The sequence below is a fragment of the Mangifera indica genome, chromosome 1 (assembly GCF_011075055.1).
Source record: "Mangifera indica cultivar Alphonso chromosome 1, CATAS_Mindica_2.1, whole genome shotgun sequence".
Classification (NCBI taxonomy): domain Eukaryota; kingdom Viridiplantae; phylum Streptophyta; class Magnoliopsida; order Sapindales; family Anacardiaceae; genus Mangifera; species Mangifera indica.
In genome coordinates this window covers 18,207,171-18,225,958 of record NC_058137.1, presented here as the reverse complement: position 1 = coordinate 18,225,958, position 18,788 = coordinate 18,207,171, and the positions used below count along the sequence as shown (strand labels likewise).

Here is an 18,788-nt window from a genome sequence, read left to right as displayed (position 1 = left end):
TTTTCAATTTGAGTAAACTGAAAACCGAATCAAATTTTCAGTTTTCTTAATATTTTGACTTAATAATCGAACTGGTTTTATAGGTAATCTATTTTTCGGTTCGAATACCGGTTCGGTTATTAGAAAATTTTGAACACCCCTATGGCCAACTAGGAGAGGTTTATATATGAAAATAAAAAAAAATTGAAAAAAAAAAAAGTTGTTTTTATCTTTTTTAATTTAATTTGGTCCGCTCGGGCTGTGCTAAAAATAGAGCCCGGGCCGGCCCAAACACTAAACCCTTGCTTGTCTTGGTGTTACACAACATGTGAAGGAAACTGGTGGACTCCACGAACTTTCTTCCTTTTCTCTAGCTTGTTTTGTCTCCACATTCTTTTCTTCAGGGTGCATCACCTTCCTGGGAGATCCATCGAGTTTGAGCAGACAAAACACTTTCCCTCCGAATCAACGTCATGGAAATGTTAGTGTCTTCCATAACTTGCAAAAGATTAACGGTATTCAGCATATTTGCTGTTGTCATTCAGATAATCGGTCTCTCTCTCTTCGTCTTCGGTTTCTTCCCCGTCAAACAAGCTCTCTCCGGCGTCAGGTACTATCACAACTCTTTAATTATTAACTTTAATTTATTTATTTTTAATTGTCTATTATTCAGTTTGATTTGTTAATTAATAGTGGCCCCGAGTCTTATCATGCACCAGCATGCGATTCCAATCGCACTCAAACTCACACGTCTCTTCCTCCACATCAACTTAGATCACTTTATCAGGTCTAACTCAGTCTTCTTTTTATAATTTATCGTTTGGTAATTTTTTCTTTTTATTTATAAAATTAACTGGAAATGTGTTTATAATGTAGGATTTATCAGGAATTCCCCCATCCTTTGATCGGCTAATCTTAATGGTATGTTCATAATTCAAATGCTACTGTTTTTATTACTAAAATGATATTCTGTTGTATAGTTATCGATTTCATGCTGATTCTTAACAATTTAATGTCATGGGGGGTATTATAACCTATTCCCATTGATCCCAGTACTGGGAACCTCTTGTCTTGGTAACCTTTGTACTTTACACTTTTAAGATTGTAACATTGCAAGTCAACTTGTAACAGTTACAGCATTAAAAGTTCTCAATTAATCTTATAAATGTGAACTAGCATGCTAAAAATACGAAGTTATGGAACCTTTTTCTAAGTGATTTTATCAGAATATTGCTTCATGGCACACATGGTAAATATTCATGTAGGCAACAATGCCAATTGTTGAATCTATATTTGTTGGTTTTATGTAGATGGATGGATTTTTTTTTTTTTTTGGGGTTTATTTTTGAAGTTTTGTCAGTTTAGGTTATTGATGGTCTTCCAGCAGAGTTTGTTCTTGGCAAGGATGGTAAGCCACCAAGAAAGGCTTTCATGGAAGCAATGCCATATACTCAGTCACTGTTAGCAAATGGAATGGCCATTGGATACCATGCAAAGGCTGCTCCTCCAACTGTTACGATGCCTCGTTTGAAGGTGAGTTTCATTTCCAAACTTTTCAAGGAATTATGTTTTTATGATACCTCTCATCCTTTGTAAATATATAATTGAAGGCTATGGTTTCTGGGGCAGTTGGAGGATTCTTGGACGTGGCTTTCAATTTCAATACGCAAGCTTTATTAGATGATAATCTTCTTGGTCAGTTGATGCATTAGTGTTTGAGTTTCTAATTGACTGCTTCAAATTTATATATTTCTTTTGATTTGGTAGGGAGGAGGGGGCTAGAAATATGAATCACTACTCATTACTTTTGTGCTGCAGGGCAGTTTTTCAGTATTGGCTGGAAAATGGTGATGCTTGGTGATGAAACATGGCTTAAGTTGTTTCCAGGGTTATTTACTAGGCAAGATGGAGTTGGCAGCTTTTTTGTATGTTGAACTTTATTGCATCGGATGAAAGTTCTTTTAACTAGTTTGAGTTTGTCGTTTCATTCATTTTTCACCTGAACTTCATGTGCATTTTACCCACATTAGACTGCTGGCATTCTTCTAGATCTCTTCACTGCAGCTGGTATGGTGAAATCTTGGTTATGATGATTGAAATTAGATGTTACATATTCTAATAAATATGTTCAACCTTCTAAAAGCTCTGGGATTTCTAAACTTACTAACTGTGTGGGCTTAGTTGTTTTACTGTGGTTGTCATGTCCTTTACCCTATCAGAGCATTTATGCTTGGTGAATGTTGAAGTAATATTTGTTTTTTACTGTGTGATTAGTTGTCAATGTTTCTTAAAGTTGGATATATTGGATTTTTTTAAATTTCTGTTGGTCAGTTTATTTGCTGTCTCAACCATCCACAAAAGTTTCTTCTTTTCTGCAGGTGAAAGATACTGTACAAGTTGATCAAAATGTTTCTCGACATCTGGGGGATGAACTTAGCAGAGATGACTGGAATCTTTTGGTTTGTCCTTCTTTCTTGTTGACCAAAATATACTGCATTGACTTTTTATCTTAGTTAAGGTTTAGCATGATTTCTTTGTCTGGTTTATGATTTTGATTATTATTGTTCATTTATATTTGGGAGGGGCATTATCCTCTTTAAGAAGGCTCTTTTGTGTACTGCTATAACATATTCTGGAACCTCATTTCCAGATTCTTCATTATCTAGGATTGGATCATGTTGGACATATTGGTGGTCGCAACAGGTATTACCTCATCCAATTGCAACTGAAATAATTATAATTTTCCACTTTCAATTTGCTGTCTTGAGCTGCATCTTGATGTCTGTTCAACTTAGTGTCTTGATGGCCCCAAAACTTTTGGAGATGGATCAAATAGTGAAGATTATTCACACAAGTATTATTCAGATGCAAGAAAGTGATCAGGGAAATATGCTTTTGGTTAGTGCTTTTTTATTTTTTTTAATAGTCTTTTTGAACTGTGGAGACTAAGTGATGTATGGTTTCTGAATACTGGAACTCTTCTGCTCTGGGAATAGTACTCATTTTTAAATCCTAAAGGTGTACTCACTATTTATTATGATTGTTAGGTCTTTTTGTGAATTAAAATTTACTGATGTATCTATTCTGTCATATAGTTGGTAGTGAGTGATCATGGCATGACAGAGAGTGGTAATCATGGGGGGTCTTCATCTGAAGAAACTGATTCCTTAGCTCTATTTATTGGCCTGAGAAATCACGTGTCTGATTATGCGTCAGCTACCCGCAACACAGCTCACCAGGTAATCAAACTATAAAACTTGGCAGCTGTATATTGCCATAAATAACTGAAATGTCAAACTTTCTTTTTCTTTTCCTCGTAATGTACCTAAAATTTTTTTTGATATCTGAAGTATGTAGTGAGCTATGCTTGAGCATATTACATTTGTTTGTCTTTGAAAAAGTATTTATTAGCACAGGATCTATCAGTTAAGTTAACCTATCGGGTTTTCAACTGTATCTTGTTTCACCATAAGGCCCTTCATTTTTCTTGTGCACTTTTAGCAACTTTATGGCGTGAATAGTTTCATTTTTGTGTGCTTCTCCTCTGCACTCTCTGCACTTAGTCTGTGAATTATTTTTCCAAGTGTTTTTGCTATCATTGGAAGTTTCTCCCATTCTTCTGCTGCTCTTCAGAGAAGCTTCACTTTTATATCCCTTATATTAAATGATAGAGTCATGACTTATACACTCAACCATCAAAAACAGAATGCATATAAATAAACCAAGACAATATTATAACTGGGCAAATCCCAAATCGAATCACTTTCTAATTTCTTTATCTTTGGTCTATTTAATGCAGCTAAACAAATTTCGGCATATCACTCAAATAGACTGTGAGTTGGTAATCTCTTACAATAACACCTTTGATTCTTGTGCTCCAGGTCGACATTGCACCAACATTAGCTCTTCTTTTTGGTGTGCCAATTCCTAAAAACAATATTGGTGTCCTGATTTCAGAAACTTTTGATTCATTGAAAGGTTTAACATCCTCTCTCCTCTGGTTTGTTCTGAAAACGCCAGCAAACAGAAAAGCAAAAATTATATATATAAAAGGAAGAGAAAATTAAATTTTTTTTTTTAAGTGTCATCCTTTTAATTTAATTGGTGAATAAATTTCCGGTCACAAATTTGATCGCCAAACACTAATTTTCCTCTTCTCTCTCTCTCTCATAAATGTGAATGTGAGAAACATAGATCGCCAAATGCAGGATATCTGTATTCATTGTTCTAATATGTTAGATGTCATCTTCTGAGGGACAATTATTGACACTATGGGAGGGAGACAAAGGGATTTGATTTTTATCAAATAATTCAATAAAATTTCCCTTTTTTATGAAACTTCATTCTGTGACAGAAGGGTGTTTGTGTGAAGAGGTCTTTAATCAGATAAATTCGATGGATAAATACTGACACTAGTGGAGGTGAGGAATAGAGAGTGAAGAGAGAGATACAAGGGGGAAGGTGGAGGAAAATCTTGAAGACAAAAGGATGGCATTTTTATGTCATGTAACTTCATTGCAGTGAGGAAGGATGGATGTAGTGAAGTGGTCCTTTTGAGGGCTGCCTGAGAAATTATTTTCTTGAGATGGTGATGAGAGAGGAGTGACATGAGAATGTATTCATTTCTGATATATGCAGGAGTTTGTGGTAAACGTTTTACAAGACATCCTCAGGAAATTTAAGTGACAATGCCTAAAAGAAATCATGTTGCACATGTTGTTGCATCAGAATTTTAAATAAAAATGGAGACTTTTTGGATACTTGAGCTTGGGAGCCCCTATTGTCTGTTTATAGCATATGATTTTGGGTGGAATGGCATTGGGAGTGCTGTAGGAATTTGAATTTACTATCCTTGAGATCAATTTTCGTTCCTGTTTTTGAAATTGTGAAAAAAATCATTCTTTTGCAGATCAAGTTTAATCTTTTTATGCTTGCAAACTAAGTAAAGTCCTCTGAATTTTTATAATGTTCTTGTTCTTGATGAATTCAGATGATCATCGGCTGAGGGCACTGGAGTTAAATTCCTGGCAGTTACTCAGATTGCTTCAGGCACAGTCATTAGGTTTATCATGTGGAAATATACCATGCAATGGTCTTAATGATAGTAAAACATCTGGAACCGTTGAGTGCAATGGTAGTAGCAAGAAGATGCTTTGCTGCTTGTATATGAATGCCGCTGTTCTTCACAATTCCTGGAAGTCTGAGCAAGTTTCAGAGTGAGTGATTGATACATGATCCCAATTATTGTAGTAATCACGAAATAGAGTTCTTCCAAACCTTGCTGATAGTCTTTGCTCTTATCTTTGCAATCTCTGTAAATATCTGATAGAGGGGAAGCCTACAGAAGCACTGTTGCGGCATACCACAAGTTTTTGAAAACTGCAAGTGAGTGGTTATCAGGCAGAGCAACTGATGTATGTACTTTCTTTTTATTAGTTCTGAGCTGACTAAGACTCCTATTTGTATGAAGAGGTGAACTATATATGAGTTGCGTCTTCTTTGAGGGTGTCAGCTAGAAATTGGTTTTATTTTGTCTGGTTAATCATATCTTCTTTGTATTTCCTCTGATTAATATTTCTATTATTCTGCAGAAATCTGTTAATGTACTTGCTTCTGGAGTTGCAGCAATGCTGCTATCATGTCTGATATTTTTGAGTCTTATACTTCATATGTGTAGAGAAGTTAAGCAAGAAAAGAAGCAGCACCTTTCTAATTTAGACAGCCATTCACAATTTTGGCATTTGGAAGAGACCTTTGTTTTGGGTGTGATCTTCATCCTTGCCATAAGTATGACATCAAGTTCTATGGTGGAAGAAGAGCATTATATTTGGCATTTTATGACATCAACATTGTATCTGTTATTGCTTCGTAAAACAGCACAGTTTCTCCTAGCAGACAGTAGGTTGTTCAAGGGGCAAAGCATAAATTTGAAAGTTCAAATGTCTTTTGTATTTGTGCTTCTTATCTCTGGAAGAATATTGAGAGGCTGGCATCAAGGTGGTGTGAACTGGACTTATCTTCCTGACATTTCTAAGTGGCTTGAACAAGGTGGGAATGATGTTGTAAAAGCAGTTCAGCTTGTCTCCGGTGTTATGGTGATCTTTGTAAGCTTATATGCTCTTTCTTTTTTTGGATCAAAGAAAATGATAGTTCAAATGGTTGGAATTAACTTCTCTATTGTGGGATTGTTGGTTTTGCAATATGTCATGAAGTATCAGGACAACACATTTGCACCATCTAGTGATGTTTCCACCTTATTGGCACAAATTATCTATGCCATTCTAGGAAGTGCCACTGTTGGTACCGTTATAGTTATACCCTGGCTTATTCCTCTTCACCTGTCTTACATGGGCTCAAGTCATAATATCTACTTATCAACTTTGGTTCCCAAGGATGTAAAAAAGATGTCTCCACTGATGGAAATGAGAGATTCTTTATATGTGATTGGGTGGTCCTACATCGTATGCTGGTGTTTTCTGCAGCTGATGCTCCAACAACCAATAAATTCAATGCCTATCCTGTTGCTTCTTGTCCAAATCATAACCACCATGCTATATTCTTCATATGGTGGACTGCATCTTGAGGAATGGGTAGAGGTAGGCAACTACATCTTTTTATTTCTAAACATATTTTACTTTGGAATATTTGTTATCTGAATCTGTGTTGGGTGAGAATAGGTTAGTGTGTATTATGTTTCAAAATTATCATCTCATTTTATCTACTCTATTGTATTTCAAATACTAATACTCTGCAATTTGTTTCATTTTCTTAGGTTTCTGCCCTGTGCTTTTTGGGAATGGCTGGCCATTTTGCTTTGGGGAACAGCAACACTCTAGCTACCATTGATGTTGCTGGAGCTTTTATTGTATATACTCTTCTTCTGGGCATATATATTTTTCTTTTTCCTCCAATAGTTTGTGTCTTACTGACATTGTTATTTATGTAGCTTAATATAGTTATTGACCTTCTCAGGGAATCTCAAGTCATTCAACACTTCTTTCTGGCATTTTAATGTTCAGTATTACCTATGCTTCCCCCATGTTAGCTCTTCTTAGCATGGTAGTCTACATATCTGTGAAGAGCTATCTTGTTGTACCCCAGAATGTAGGTTCTGAACATCTTCTCAAGACAATGCTTGGTTTTCCTTGTTTGGTTCCACTGGGCATAAACTCGATTCTATTGACTGCTTACACCACTGTCTTGCTGTTAATGAGGAACCATTTGTTTGTTTGGAGTGTCTTTTCTCCAAAGTAAGTCTCACTGAACTCAATTTATTGGTGGCTGCTTTATGAATCATTGAAGTTTAGTTTTATAACATATTTTGGGTTTACTTTTCGTGCCATGGTCTAAGGTGCTGCTATTGCTAAAATAAGCTAACTTTTAACCCTTTTTTTCATAGCTTTGAATTTGCGCATTTTGAAGGGTAAAGAAACTTTTTAAGTAATTGCTTCATAAAAGTTTTTGAATATCCTTGGAAGTAATAATTTAGATGTTTGATGTGTGATTAAATAATTTCTTTAATGCCATCTTAATTTTACGATCGAGTTAAATTGTTGTAAAACTAATAGTTCCATTCTTTTTTAGGTACTTGTATGTCTGTGCTACAACTGTCTGCATCTATGTTGGAGTCGCTGTCGTGGCGGCAACTGGGATGTACACATATTTGGTGCTGACAATGCGGAAAAGGAACCAAGTTTCTATCATTAATGATGCAAGATAGAGCTTGAAGCTCTAAGAAACCCAGTTTTGATAGTGTGCGGTATCGAAAAACCAAAATTTGATTCTTTCAACTATTTTCCTTTTTCTTCTATTTATGATATTATTGTCGCTGGCGATATGCCATAAAATTGAAACATTTAATTGTAATTGAAATATATTATATTCATTAATTACACTTGATTTGCAGTGATCATTTTCAACATTGATTAAAAATTTCATTGCAATGTATAGATTTAATCCGCAAAATTTCCCAGATGGCAGTCTCAGAACTCGTATGGCAAGAATATGTTGCATTCCCCGTAAGAGACCTATTATCAAGTTCATTGAATCAGTTCGGGGAAAAACAACTTATGGTGTGTTTGGTAGAGGTGGTTAACGATTGTCAAAAATAAAATTTATCATGTAGATAGATTATTTTAAAAATATTGGGTATAAATTATTATGATGGGTATAAGCAAGTGTAAGTAATTAGTGTTTCGTTGGAAAAAATAAATGAATATTAATATATTATTTTATTTAAAATTTATTTATTAAATATATTTAAATGACTTTGAGTATAATTATTTAATTATTTTTACGTTATTTATTATAATAATTAAAAGTGAGTGTTTTAATCTAAAAAAATTAATAAATAAAGATATAACTGTAACAAAATTTTCGTAATATTTTAATACTTAAGGATGAATGAAATAATCAGAGTATTATTTATATTATCTGTTATATTACCATTAGTAATAAAAAATTATCAGAATATTTTATTACCTACAAACTAAATAAGATGAGTAGTGCTATATGCACAAATAATGTGTATAGCTTTGAACACAAATAATAATATATTTATTATATGATTATATAGTTTTAAATTAAAAATAAAAACAATACTCAATCACATAAAAACATACTATTATTTGTGTATAAAATTATGTATACAGTTTTATTAAAATAAGATAATACGGATAATAAAAAACAGATTACTAAGATAATTAAAGATAAGCAAACGTCTTTTTAATGTTCATTTAAGATCCTTAGATGTGGATTCATGTTTGAGAGATGATAATTCATAAAATTGAAATATTTTGAATGTTTTATAATGCCTTTAATTTGTGTTAGATTTCATTATAATCCCTCGTTTGTGTGGTTGGAATTAGAGAAGAATGTCTTTGCATATCTGCAAGATTAAATTTAACCACAAATGTAACTTATAGTGTTTTTATGTTTCACCTTTCGTATAATTACTATACCATTAAATTAAGTTATAGTTTGACTAAATCAAGAAAGAAAGAAAAAGTGTCTATATGACTAGAACAACCAAAAATCTGAATATATTTATTCATCATTCAAACAAAATACAAGCCACTACTACACAAAGTCGATGACATATAACATTCAGAAATAATAATAACGAATAATAGTGCAAACACACTCAATGAGAATGATGTATAATGATACAAAGTACCAATGACTAATTGAATTATGGCATGTTAAAGAATAGCCAGTAGTTTAATTTGATGGTGGTGGAGAGAAGAAAGGAATTGACGGGATTGTAGTGGGAATGGTGGGAAGAGGAGTTGGATTTGGCAATGGAGGGAGAATCAGTTTTGGGACAGTTGGATTTGGCAAAGGAGGCAACGTTGGTTTTGGAGGAGTTGGCTGAGTTGGGAGAGTTGGCAATGGAGTTGAAGGCAGAGGTGGAAGTGTAGCTTTAGGTAATGTTGGAATTGATGGCAATGGCGGCAATGTGGCCTTCGGCAGTGGTGGAATTGTCGGCAATAATGGAGGTGGTGCCGCTGGATTGTCCAAAAGATGGCGAGATGCAAGACTCATATCAAAACTTGACAATAGTGCTACAAGCAAAGATAACAAGAAGAAATGCTTAAAAGCAGCCATAATTAAGTAAGCTCGTGAATATGAAGAACAGAAGAGTTTGTTATTTGTGTTTTCTGTGGGAGAAACAACTCTAATAGACGTTTTTATAGAGTAAAAACGTTGAAGGGTTGACGGAGTTTGATGAGATGTAGATGGGGAAATCTGGAGAATGTATATTGATTAGTTAAACTTCTCACCTAGATGAGGCTAATTTCTTGTTGAACTCAATCTTTGAAGCAATTGTGCAGCTTACTAACCTTAGACAGTTACAAATTGACAAGTGCAGATGTTTCTCACCAATCCCTTCTAATCAAAACTAGGAATTTTGGCTGCAAACTACTAAATGCGAATTGACACGGTTTCTTGAGTCCTCAAAAGTCCATCCAAATTAAAACTTTTTCTTCTGTTGTTCAATTTCACATGTCACCTCCACCTACCCAATCATAGACTTCGACAATTTATTTGGACAATGAGTTTATTTTAGGATTGAAAACCCTGCAAAGGGATATAAATTTTTGTTGGACACAACGGCCATCGATTTTAAAACCCCAAAGTACAAATAATTGCTTCATTTCAAATCTAGTGCAATGATTTTGATTCTGATTCAAAAGATGATTCAAAAATAGTGCTATAGGTGTAATTTCTCATTATTAATTGATATACATAATTTAAAATCTTATACAAAATAGACTAAAATAGTAACGATTAAAATATGAATAGATAATACTATGTCTACTATCATGTAAAAATAATACTTAAAAAAAAAAATCAAAGAAAATAAAGAAAATTAGACACATAATTTTTAACGCAGTGTAGCTATTAGTTGACATGTATTACGTAAGGAATAAATGCAATGAATTATTTGTAATGTTTTCTTTCTTGTCTCTTGATGATTATGATCCCCATCTCTCAAATATTCGTTTATATCTATAAGAGTATTGACGAAAAATTACATTCAAATTAAAATAATTGGAGATTCCTAATCCAAATAAGATTCCAATAGTGGATTCCTATTTCATTTGATCTAAATGGGAATATATACAAAGATTGAAATATCCTAGTTAAAAAGATAGATATATCTTTTTGTTGTTGTTATGAATACAAAATAAAAGAATATCTGTTGAAGGTTTTGGACAAATCCCTTGTTAGTTGGATGCGTTCTCATTGCTCGAGTAAAAAGTTTACTCGTTTTAGCTACAAACAATTGAATAAGAGAGTTAAAGTGTTACCTAGCTGCTAGTTAGTGTTTGGTTGCTAGTCTTGATGACCTAGACTCTTGAAAAGATGAGTCTTGGATAAAAAATTCATGGGCTAAAAAGTATTGTACGTATAACTATAACTTCTAGTTAGGGTTAAATTCAGGTTTAGCTAGTTTAGTTCGATTGATAACTTGACTTGATCAAGCCTAAAATGAACTACCATTGCTTCAGCTCGAGCTCTCAACCCAATTCTACATCTCTTATACAAGTGAGATGTATTCTGATAATTCATCTCACCCATTATAAATAAGCATACCTCATCACACTTCAATTTCCTTACATGTTTTAATTTATGAGAAAACATAAATTTTAAAATTAATTATTAATAAGTTTAAAAATAATAATTAAATCTAAAAAATATTATAGTACAAAGTTGAGATTTAACATGACTAGATCTGGCCACAGGCCAGTTTGGCCTATGAACCGAACCGAAATCGGCCCAGATAAAATCGAAACCGGAACTGGCAAACCCGGAATAGGACTGAAACCAGATTTTAGCGGATCGGTTTCAGTTTACCTAATTTTGAACCGTGAAACCGTCGATTCACACTCGATTTATGAACCGATATGTAAACCGGTGGTTTATTGTGCTGAATCGAAAAAATTTGAATTTTTTTTAAATTTATTAAAAAGCCAACGGTTCCCTGTGCGGGGAACAGTTGGCTTTGAAAAGAAAATTTCAGGGGACCAACGGTCCCCTACAATTTTCAGAGCACGGTCCCTTGCAATTTTTAAAATCACATTTCACCCCCCTATTTTTTAATTTTTTTCAAAATGTTTTTTTCCTATATATATACCCTATTTTATTTCAATCTCTCAAATTTTAATCTCTCCACTCTCTCACTCAATCCTTTAAACTCTCATTCTCATTCTTATTCTTTCAACTCTTAATACTCTCTCAATCTTTCAATTCAATCAAATTCTCTTAAATTTAATTAAATTCTTTCTTAATTTTTTATTAATTCCAATTTCTATTTTTATTATACAATTCATAATTAATTATAGAATTTATTTCTATGATTAATTTTATTTTTTTATTATCTTTCATAATTAATCATATAATTAATTTATATAATTAATTTTATTTATTATCAAAAAATGACAAGTAGTGGAAATTCTTCTGGTAATAGGAGATGTAGTCAATATTCACATATATCAAATGTGAATGAAAATCAATTTATAAATGATTTTTTAACACAAGAAAGTGAAAGCTAATATATAGAGGTGGAGCAACAACAATAACTTCAACAACAGATGGAGATGGAATAACACTATAAAAAAATTCCTACATCCGATATTTTCAAGATTCATTTCAAGAAAATACAAACGGAAGATGGTAATTTCGATGTTGTTTGCAATTATTATAGGCAAATTTATAAATTCAAACAAGAAGGTGGATACGAAACGTTCAAAAGGCACTTGGAGTCAAAGCATCTGGAAAAAATGGGGCAAAGTCGAGGTCAAACACAAATAACTGGGTATGGTTTTACACACAAATATTTATTTATGTATAGTGATAATAAAAGTAAAGAAAAATTTACAAAAATGGTAGCAATAGATCATTTAACATTTAGTTTTGGTGAAAATTTAGGTTTTAATAATTATTATAAAACTGCATTAAATTCTGCACATAAAACTATTCAAAGAAACACATTAAAAAGAACATTATTTAGTTTATATAAAAAACAAAAAAAGAATTAATTCAATTTTTTACAAATTTTGATGGGCGTGTATCTATATGTAGAGATATTTGGAGTGACCATTGATAAGTTCACTTTTATATGGGTATAACTTGTCATTGGATAGATGACAATTTTTTATTACAAAAAAGAATTTTAGCATTTAGGGTGTTTGATGAACGACATACGACCGATAATATTTATAGAATAGTTAAAGGAATATTAGAAGAATATAAATTACTTTATAAAATTTTTTCAATTTCATTTGATGATGCACGTTCAAATACTGTCTCAATAAATGATTTAATTAATATTTGCAAACCTAATTTAGGTGATAGATTTTTTCATATTAGATGTGCATGTCATGTATTAAATTTATGTGTATAGGATGATTTACATTGTCTTAATAATTATATTAGTCCAATAAAAATAGCAATTTCATTTTTATTGACACATCTCTAAACTATGAAAGAATATGACAAATTTTGTAAACAACATAATAGAAGACCAAAAAGATTTTCTAAAGACGTGCTGACTCGTTGGAATTCAACATATGAATTGCTCAACGAGTCTTTTGATTATAGAGATTTATTATGCTCATTTATTTCACAACATGTGCCGCAAGTTATATTATATCCCCAACATTGGGATATTTGTAAAACAATTTTAAATGTATTAAGAAATTTTAAAAATGCAACATATACTTTAAATGGGGTTTATTATCCCACTTCTCATTTGTTTTTAAATGAAGCTGTTAATATTATTGGGGTTTTACAAGAAACCGAACAAGATATTATTCTACAAGAAGCTATTTTTTTAATAAAAACAAAATGGTTAAGTTACTATAAAACAATTCCAGAACTTTTTCTTGTTGCATGTTTTTTTAATCCTAGATTTGAATTAGATGGTGTCACAGATTATTTGACATTATATTATGAATGTTTACAATTAGATGAAGTTAATATTCCATTAACTATAATTAACATTATGAATTTAATTAAAGAAATTTATGCTGAATATTCATTAATTTATGATAACCAAGGTGGTTTTTCTTCCTCTCTACCACCTATTGCTCCATCATCAACCCAAAATATGAGTTATGGTGATCGTATTATGATGCAAAGGGGCAAAAGACCAAAAGGAACATTACGCTCCACCTTGGAGCTTGATATTTATTTAACTACTATTTTTGAGTTTGGTGACAACAATATAGGTAAAGACTTTCCAGTTCTAGAATGGTAGAGTTGACATGTATCAACTTTTCCAATATTAGTAACTATTACTAAACAAGTTCTGGTAGCACCAGTATCAACTGTTGCAGTAGAACAAGCTTTTAGTTAGAGGAGTAATATATTGGATGAGAGGCGATCAAGTTTGGCTCCTGAATCTATTGAAGCCCAAGTATGCATGGACGATTGGACAAGAGCCGAATTACGCTAACAAGAAATAAAAGTGGACTTCAATGAAGAATTGCTTGATTTAACTACGGATAGTTCGATGACGGGAAATAATACTTAAGATAGTAGAGGTGAATGATAAGGTAAGGGGGTACTGCCAACTATTAGATATGCAAAGGTAAGATAACTGCGTAGGCTTTGATTCTTCTAAACCTCAAAAGATACGTAGGAAGCTTAATTGAAAAATTAAGTCCAAGTCTTTCTTTTAATTTTCAATTATTGTAATTAATAATTTAAAAATTAAATCAAGATCATGTATTAGAATTGACGGTTCAATGTCAGTTTCGAATCGAAACCATCGGTTCCAAACCGGGGTCATGAACCAGAACCGTCGATTCTGAATCGGTTACAAACTGTCTTATTACGGTTTTAGTACAAGATCCTTATTCTTTCAAATCGTGAACTGGTGGTTTCAAACCGAAATCATCGGTTCATGAATCGTGGCCAGGTCTAAGCATGACTCATCATATCGAGCTTTAGCTTGAGCTTGACTCTATTAAAATTTATCGAGTTTGAGCTTAGGCTCGAGCTCAACTTCCTTGAGTTGAATCAAATTTGAGACAAGTTCAGCAAGCCTAAGCTAGAGCTCAACTTGACTCGAATCCACCCTTACCCTTGGTTCAAGGACTTAAAGAACGTCAAGAATTATCTACCTTACATGGGATGTTGCCACATTGAGATTTATCATATATATATATTTTAATTAAAACATGCTTGTTGGCATCATAATGACTCTATATGTTTTGAGCCATGTATCCATAATTCATTCCATTTTCCTATGGAATATGATTTTTGTGCATAATTTCCATCTTGGGATGGCTGACAAGTGTTTGACGGGAAGTTTGAATGACTAGGATGTGCCCTCTTTTGCTAATTTGTTTTGATTATAAAAAAAGAAGGGAGAATGACCTAAACTACTCACATTGCAAAATGTTTTCTTTCATTCTCATTCCATTAGATCTTCATACATCTTATAAAGGTCTTCTTGTAGATAAGAGCAATATCATCACCAACCTGTGAGATGGTGAGTTACTTTAATATGAGAGTCTTCATTCATGTAAACACTTGACTACATATGTATGATTAAACACTTAAATATAATACTTGTAGAATTAAACATTTAAATTACTGTAAACAATCTCATATTATCAAAATAGTGGAAAACATTCAAAATATTTCTCCAAATAAACATCATCCAACATGTGTAGTACAAAATAATAACTCCCAAACATAATTTAACCAAAACATGTCATACAACAAATATTACATTACTAGACAAAACATTGTAACATAATATCTACTCATGTCCCCTTCATGCTTGGCCTTAGTTGACATGCCTTTCTGCAGTTGTCAACATCAACTATTACCTACATAATGTAAAAGGGAAATGAGTGAGTGATAATCACTCTTTAAGTAAGAGTATCTAAACCTTACATTTTTTCTCTTGGTTTCTCTGCACATCTAATCTTGGATTCCTAATCTTATTAATATCTTCATATGGGGTATTGTAACATCCCTGGTCCAATAACCTGACCCACTGTCAAGATATTATCCACTTTGGACATACAATTCATCATGCTTTTGCTTCTGAGCTTTGCAACCCAAAACGCGTTTTAATAATTTAAGGAACTCACAGACTATTTAACCAGTCAAATTCTCCCACCACTAATTAATGTGAGATACATAGACAGAATACTGACAGACCCAACATCTCTCCCGTGCTTTGTCGATGTGGGATTTGCCTAAGGGTATCACAGGTACATCAAAGGATCCAAACTTGGATGACATGAGATACAATGTGTGTACAAATGTCTTTTAAAAATCTTTGCTGAAATAATTTTTCAAAAACATGCTTTTTATAAAACATCTTATCTTTGTGTTGATTGGATTAGGTTGAGACAAATTTGACAACATGGCCATATGAGTCTCATAGGCTATTGTGGTTCACAATATGTATGAACTTGTCCTAACACCTTTTTGTGGGTGCACATCTATTTGTATATGCATATGATGAATAACATCTTCTCTTTATGACAAAAACTAGAGGCGTCAAAGGGGTTAGGCTAACCTAAGGCACGATCTATATCTCCTTTTTTTAGCATGACTTGTTACTGTAGTGGATTATGCCACAAGCCATCTCGACCCGACCAATTACTGTAGCAAAAAAAAAAAAAAGAAAAATTTTAAAAAATGTTGCAGAACAATTGTTGCAATTGCAAAAGTCATTCTACTTCCGCCGAACAAGCTCAATGGCTATTGACCAGCCTAGTAGCCTTAGCTAGAATTGATAAACTCATGCACTTGGCCTTCAAATAGTGTCATTCGTTTTTTTTTGGTTATACCTGTTACTTCCACCAATTCTTTAATGTCTATAAACAACATAGTTTCTATTTTGTTTTTTTAATTTTATCAATTATTATTTTTCATTAAAAGATAATGAAAAAACTTAATATGTTCTATAGAGAAAAAGTGTGTAAACAATTAAGACGACTTTACTTTGTAGACTTGATTGACCATGAATGAGTGTAATGTAAACACTATAAGAGAGACCTTTACAGTATTTACATTGCACCAATTCCTAGTGCCATTGTCTAAGATGCTGCTATTCCTAAAATAAGCAAACTGTTAACCTTTTTTTTTCCATAGCTTTGAATTTGTGCATTTTGAAGGGTAAAACAACTTAATTAATTGCTCTATATAAGTTTTTGATGGGTACAAAATATCCTTCAAGGATAATTTAGGTTTTTGATATGTGTTTAAAATAATTTCTTAATATCATCTTAAATTTATGTAGAAGTTTAGTTATTGTAAAACTAATGGTTCCATTCTTTTTTAGGTACTTATATGTAGGATTAGATTCGAAGTGAATTTGTTTGAGCTTTATAGGAACTTTATTTGAACGAATCTGAATCTGAACCTAACATATATGAATTTGAGCTAAAATATATTTGAAAACTGATTACAAGCCTGAACCTGATCTTGCCATATACGAATCCAAGTCTAAACCTAAGCTAAAATATATTAAAAATTTTTTTTAAACGATGTTGCACAAGCCACTAGAGAACCAAATTTAAACAAACGACTTCAGTGTGCTTGAGCCAAGTTCGGCTTGTCTACATGAACCCAAGCCCAACATGAACTCCCGATCCATGAAGCAAGTCGAATACGAACAAAATATTCTCTTGGCTTGGCAAGCCTGAGCCGAAACTCACCCCTCTGGGAAAAAAAAAAACTAGCTGAACTGTTTGAGCTCGGTTCGTCTTAAATCCAACTCTACTTATATGTCTATTCCACAACTGTCTGCATCTATGTTGGAGTCGTTGTTGCGGCTGCAAATGTTAAAGCAACTTAAAGTAATGCCCCATATAAGTTTCTGACGGTAGAGAACATCCCTGAAGGATAATTTAGGTGTTTTGACATGTGATTAAAATAATTTCTTAATGTCATCCTAATTTACGTAGGAGTATAATTGTTGTAAAATTAACGGTTCCATTCTTTTTTAGGTACTTATATGTAGGGTTGGATTTGAAGTGAGTTTGTTTGAGCTTTATATGAGCTTTGTTTGAACGAATCCGAATCTGAATTTGACAAATACAATTTGAGCCTGAATCCAAGCTAAAATATATTTGAAAACTGATCACGAGCTTGAACCCGATCTTGCCATATACAAATCTGAGTCTAAACACGAGCTAAAATATATTAAAAAAATTTTTTAAACGATGTTGCACAAGCCACTAGGGAACCAAATTTAAGCGAATGACTTTAGTGTGCTCGAGCCAAGTTTGGCTTCTCTACACGAACCCGAGACCAACATGAACTCCCGATCATCAAGCAAGTCGAATACGAACAAGTTATTCTCTAGGCTTGGCAAGCCTCAATTGAACCACCCCCCTCTTCCCCCCTCCCCCAAAAAAAAGAAAAAAACACTAGCTGAAGCCTGTTTGAGCTTAGTTTGCCTCAAATCCAACCTACTTATATGTCTGTTTTACAACTGTCTGCATCTATGTTGGAATCGCTGTTGTGGCTGCAAGTGGGATGTACAAATATTTGGGGCTGACAATAACGAAAAGGAAGTGATTTTCGAACATTAATGATACAAGATAGAGCTTGAAGCTCTAAGAAGCCCAGTTATGATAGTGTAACCAAAATTTGATTCTTTCAGACAAACGCCAACTCATATTAACCGTTTTCCTTTTCGTCTATTTATGAGAATATTGTCACTGGCGATATGGCACAACATTGAAACATTTAATTGTAACGGAAACATATCTTATTCATTAATTACACTTGATTTGCATTGATCATTTTCAACATTGATTAAAAATTTCATTGCAATGTATAGATTTTCACCCTGCGTTTTGTGTGCTGCCACACTAAAATGAGCAACTTTTCCAAGATGGCAGTCTCAGAACTCATAGGGCAGGAGTATTTTGCATAAGGGGCCTAAGAGACCTATCATCAAGTTCATTGAATCAGTTCGGGAAAAAACCTTGTGTTCATGTTGGATCCATAGATATGGATTCATGTTTGAGAGAGATGATAATTCATAAGATTGAAATATTCCATGTGTTTGATAATTTACTTTCTTTGTATCGGCTTTCATTAAAATCCCTCTTCGTACAGGTGGGATTGGAGAAAGAACGTTCTTGTCATATTTATATGGTTAGATTTTAACTACTTTAGCTGATAGTGCTACTGTATTTCACCCTTCGCATTATTACTATAAGATTAAGTTATAGTTTGACTAAATCAAGAAATAAAAAAAAGGGCCTATATATATGACAAAAACAACCAAAAGTCTGATCATATTTATTCATCATTTAAACAAA

The 18,788-nt window shown here is 33.0% G+C and overlaps 2 protein-coding genes across 12 annotated transcripts; one reads left to right on the top strand and one right to left on the bottom strand.

The window, feature by feature from the left end:
* The first annotated feature begins 312 nt into the window (after window positions 1–312).
* On the top strand, window positions 313–7,898 carry LOC123222140 (GPI ethanolamine phosphate transferase 2). 11 transcript variants are annotated; one of them, XM_044644971.1, is made up of 18 exons: window positions 313–589; window positions 673–766; window positions 856–900; window positions 1,345–1,512; window positions 1,590–1,674; window positions 1,798–1,904; window positions 2,358–2,438; window positions 2,630–2,682; window positions 2,775–2,877; window positions 3,075–3,218; window positions 3,861–3,957; window positions 4,970–5,195; window positions 5,309–5,393; window positions 5,571–6,083; window positions 6,192–6,575; window positions 6,752–6,844; window positions 6,952–7,229; window positions 7,564–7,898. In XM_044644971.1, exons 1-18 carry the CDS (start codon window positions 453–455, stop codon window positions 7,697–7,699), a joined length of 2,829 nt encoding a protein of 942 aa, XP_044500906.1. In that variant the 5' UTR covers window positions 313–452; the 3' UTR covers window positions 7,700–7,898. The 11 variants fall into 11 exon arrangements, with proteins under 11 accessions (XP_044500906.1, XP_044500905.1, XP_044500914.1 ...); XM_044644970.1 differs by having other exon boundaries at window positions 314–589; window positions 5,571–6,575; XM_044644974.1 differs by lacking the exon at window positions 313–589 and having other exon boundaries at window positions 672–766; window positions 1,367–1,512; window positions 5,571–6,575.
* Window positions 7,899–9,198: 1,300 nt separating this feature from the next.
* LOC123219681 (proline-rich receptor-like protein kinase PERK2) lies at window positions 9,199–9,585 on the bottom strand. Its single transcript, XM_044641694.1, has one exon. The coding sequence runs from the start codon at window positions 9,583–9,585 to the stop codon at window positions 9,199–9,201; it is 387 nt and encodes a 128-aa protein (XP_044497629.1).
* Between the last annotated feature and the right edge of the window lie 9,203 nt (window positions 9,586–18,788).